Source organism: Lactuca sativa, chromosome 3, assembly GCF_002870075.4.
Source record: "Lactuca sativa cultivar Salinas chromosome 3, Lsat_Salinas_v11, whole genome shotgun sequence".
NCBI classification, from domain to species: domain Eukaryota; kingdom Viridiplantae; phylum Streptophyta; class Magnoliopsida; order Asterales; family Asteraceae; genus Lactuca; species Lactuca sativa.
In genome coordinates this window covers 212,609,847-212,613,427 of record NC_056625.2, presented here as the reverse complement: position 1 = coordinate 212,613,427, position 3,581 = coordinate 212,609,847, and the positions used below count along the sequence as shown (strand labels likewise).

Here is a 3,581-nt window from a genome sequence, read left to right as displayed (position 1 = left end):
AGGGGCATAAGTGTTAATTAGAGCACCAAATGTGAATCTAATTGTCAATTGAAACTATTTGTACGAGAACTATTTTAGGAATTTGAATATGGTGTAAGTAGAAATTTTTTTAGTGCATTATTGTTCAGTTTTTCAGTAATTCTTTTCTCAATCAAGTTGCAAATATGATAAGACAACTCATGGAAAGAATTTTTCAAGCTTAATTTTTGTTATGTAATTCTTTTTTCCGTATTCGTGTTTTGTCATATTCGTTTGAACTTTTGTTTTGTTTCTTTGTAATATATTGTTTTTAGTCTGTTGCCACATAATGTTTGTTATGATTTTTGTCTGTAATTTTGGTGATGGTTGTGGAGGGCGACAAGTAAAAGGGAAAGGAAGGGGTGAGGTAGGGATCGAAGGAGACCATATGATATATTATCAATATATTTTATAAAAGAGTAAAAGTTAAAGATAAAGAATATTAGAAAAGGATAAAAATGATATTTTACATGGTTTGAGACCAACAATGTAAGATTTTGTAACCATAAGTACCGGTGGTGTAGCATTTTTTATAGTTGTTTTTAGAGTAAGACTTTTAGAATTGGGCTTATGGTTTTCTTAAATACAAAGTAAAAGTGTCTATGGGGAAGAAAGAAACGAAAACGGAAAACATGAAAAGAAAATACTAACCATTCTCCACCATTTGCGCTCTTCTTCTCCACTTCCAAAATCATACGTCCATCTGCAACAATCACTCCCCTGTTTTCATTCCATTTCTCCAAATCACAATCAACAATTCTTCTTCCTCCAATGGAAGATCAAGATCTACCACCGCCGGACGCCGCCGACGAAACCGCACAAGTCGACGAGGAACCAACATCGATCGCTTCCCGAGATGATAGACTCTCCCAAGAGATCGACCAATTCATTTCTGTATTAGATGCCGATGATCAATCGGACTCATCGTCGCCACCTGAAATCGTGGGTGCCGTTCAAATTTTTTCTGATCTTTTGGATTTTAGGGTGGTTGAATACGAATCTGGTTCCAAAAAATGGACCCAATTAGAGGAGGATGAATGTTCTTCTTTTGTAGATACGGTTAATCGAACAGCCAAGCTTCTCAAGTCTCTCTCTAGATTTCATTCCGTAGAATACTACGCCGCTTTAACCAACAGGGTTAGCGGAATTCAGCAACGTGCAATGTCTTTCATGGAGGTTGAATTCAAGTCGATTCTCGATGATTATCAAACTTCATACGATCGAGATCATACGAATGAAATCGAAGAAGCCAAAACCAAACAGCTATCGTCTTCTCCTAGCAATGTTCAAGACGCATCAGAAACGGATTCGCCGGATCAATCCGAATCTCCCCCGGAGAAAGATGAGTTTTTAGGATATTCCGACGAGATGATATCAAAGCTGAATAAATTGTCCAAGGGGTTAATAGCAGGAGGTCACGAAACAGAGTGTACCGAATTGTATTTCTTTGTTCGAAGAAACGCCATGGAACAAAACTTGAAGCTTTTACAGTTTGAAAAATTCTCCATCGACGAAATGCAGAAGATGCAGTGGGATCCGGTAGAGAAAGAGATTTCAGAATGGTTGAAGATGTTCAAAAACTTCGCCACCTCGCTCCTCCCTAGCGAGCGGAGGTTAGTCGACGCCGTGTTCTCGGAAAACAACACAGAAATCTCCGATAACTTATTTGGAAACCTAGCACGAATTGTCCTCTTTTACTTGCTCACTTTCGCGGAAGCGGTGATGATGACGAAGAGATCGGCTGAGAAACTGTTCAAGTTTCTTGATATTTACGAGACATTACGAGAAAGCATCCCGGAGTTGGAGAAACTACTTTCCGGCGACTGGTTATTCCAGCTCAAAACCGCAGCATCATTGATCAGTAACATGTTAGGAGAAGCCATTTTCAACATTTTAGGAGATCTTGAGAATTCGATCCAAGCAGATACAGGGAAAACACAGGTTCCCGGTGGAGGAGTGCACCCGTTAACTTGCTACACCATGACATATCTAAAACACGCATGCGAGTATAGGGACACATTGGAGCAAGTATTTAGAGAGCATAAAAAGATAGATCGACCGGACTCAGCCACCGGCTCCGATCACGATCCAGATTCCGATCACGATCCCGGCTCTCAAGATCAGAACTTTTGCGTTCAAGCGGGTCCCGGATCGGCGTTTCAGTTGCAGTTAGCGAAAGTGATGGATCTATTGGATGCGAACCTTGAAGTGAAATCAAGACTGTATAAAGATCCATCGTTGAGCTTGATTTTCTTGATGAACAACGGCCGGTTTATATTGCAGCAGACAAAGGGAACCGGAGAAATGAGGAGCTTGATGGGGGATCCATGGGTGAGGAAACGGTCGTCGGATTTAAGAAGCTACCACACGAACTACAAGAGAGAAACATGGACGAAGCTTTTACAGTGTTTGAGTCATGAAGGATTGAGCGTTAATGGGAAGGTGATGAAGCCTGTGTTGAAAGAAAGATTCAAGAGTTTCAACGCCATGTTCGATGAGATACACAGAACGCAAACGACATGGGTGGTGAGTGACGATCAACTTCAGTCGGAATTAAGGGTGTCGATATCGGCGATAGTAATTCCGGCGTATAGGTCGTTCATGGGGAGGTTCAGTCAGGTGTTTACTCCGGGAAGGCAAACGGAGAAGTATATAAAGTATCAACCAGAAGACATAGAAACATGCATTGAAGAGCTGTTTGATGGGAATGCAAATCAACCGGGGAAGAAGAGATAATAAATTATGATCAAGTACGTACATACGAAATATGAATGACTCATATGATTAAATCAGGAAACGTGTAAAGAATCTACCACCATTAATGAGGTTTTTGATCCACACCATTATTGCCTTTAGAGACGAGCATGCATATTGCATGTACTGATTTGAAACCTGCTTGTATCTAACTTATGTTTTTCTTTCATTGTGCAATTATCGAGTTCTTTCTATTTGTTTCTGAATGTGATTTTGGTTAATAGTCTTATTATTTCTCTTTACTGATGGACCATTTAAAAGACAGTCATAATGATCGTAACTAATTAAAAAAATAATGGTTGTAACTAATTTAAAAAAATATTATTGTTTAGACTAAAGTTCTGGTCCCTATGGTTAGTGAATATCGCAATTTCAGTCCTAATTTTTCTATTTGTACGATCTGGTCCCTATGGTTTCTATTTTTTCAATATTGGTCCTGAGAATACACGACGTCTAACTTGAGTCGTTAACTTATCACATGTGAGACGCTCATGAGGGTAATATGGTCCTACCTGGTTTCTCTTTCCATAGGGAAGAAGTTAACATTAGGGGAATCCATTTCTCTCTCAAAAGTGAAAATTCGCCATTGGTGGCAAACATTACACTCATAAAACCCTTGATCGGTTCGGTTGGTCTTTGAATCAATATGACAATGCTAAAAACCTTAGACATATAGTTTGGTATTATAGATGAAGCTAAATTGGAATGGGAGTACCAGAGAAAATCGTTTTCTATAGTCGTGGAATACTGATTCGTGAATAAACTTTCTTTTGGTTCATATCTACAACAATCTTTTGAACGATGCCATG

At 39.2% G+C, this 3,581-nt stretch overlaps 1 protein-coding gene across 1 annotated transcript; it reads left to right on the top strand.

Moving 5' to 3' along the window:
- Positions 1–599: 599 nt before the first annotated feature.
- Positions 600–2,983, top strand: LOC111894773 (exocyst complex component EXO70B1). The gene has a single exon (XM_023890874.3). It carries the CDS (start codon positions 790–792, stop codon positions 2,752–2,754), a length of 1,965 nt encoding a protein of 654 aa, XP_023746642.1. The 5' UTR covers positions 600–789; the 3' UTR covers positions 2,755–2,983.
- The last annotated feature ends 598 nt before the right edge of the window (positions 2,984–3,581 follow it).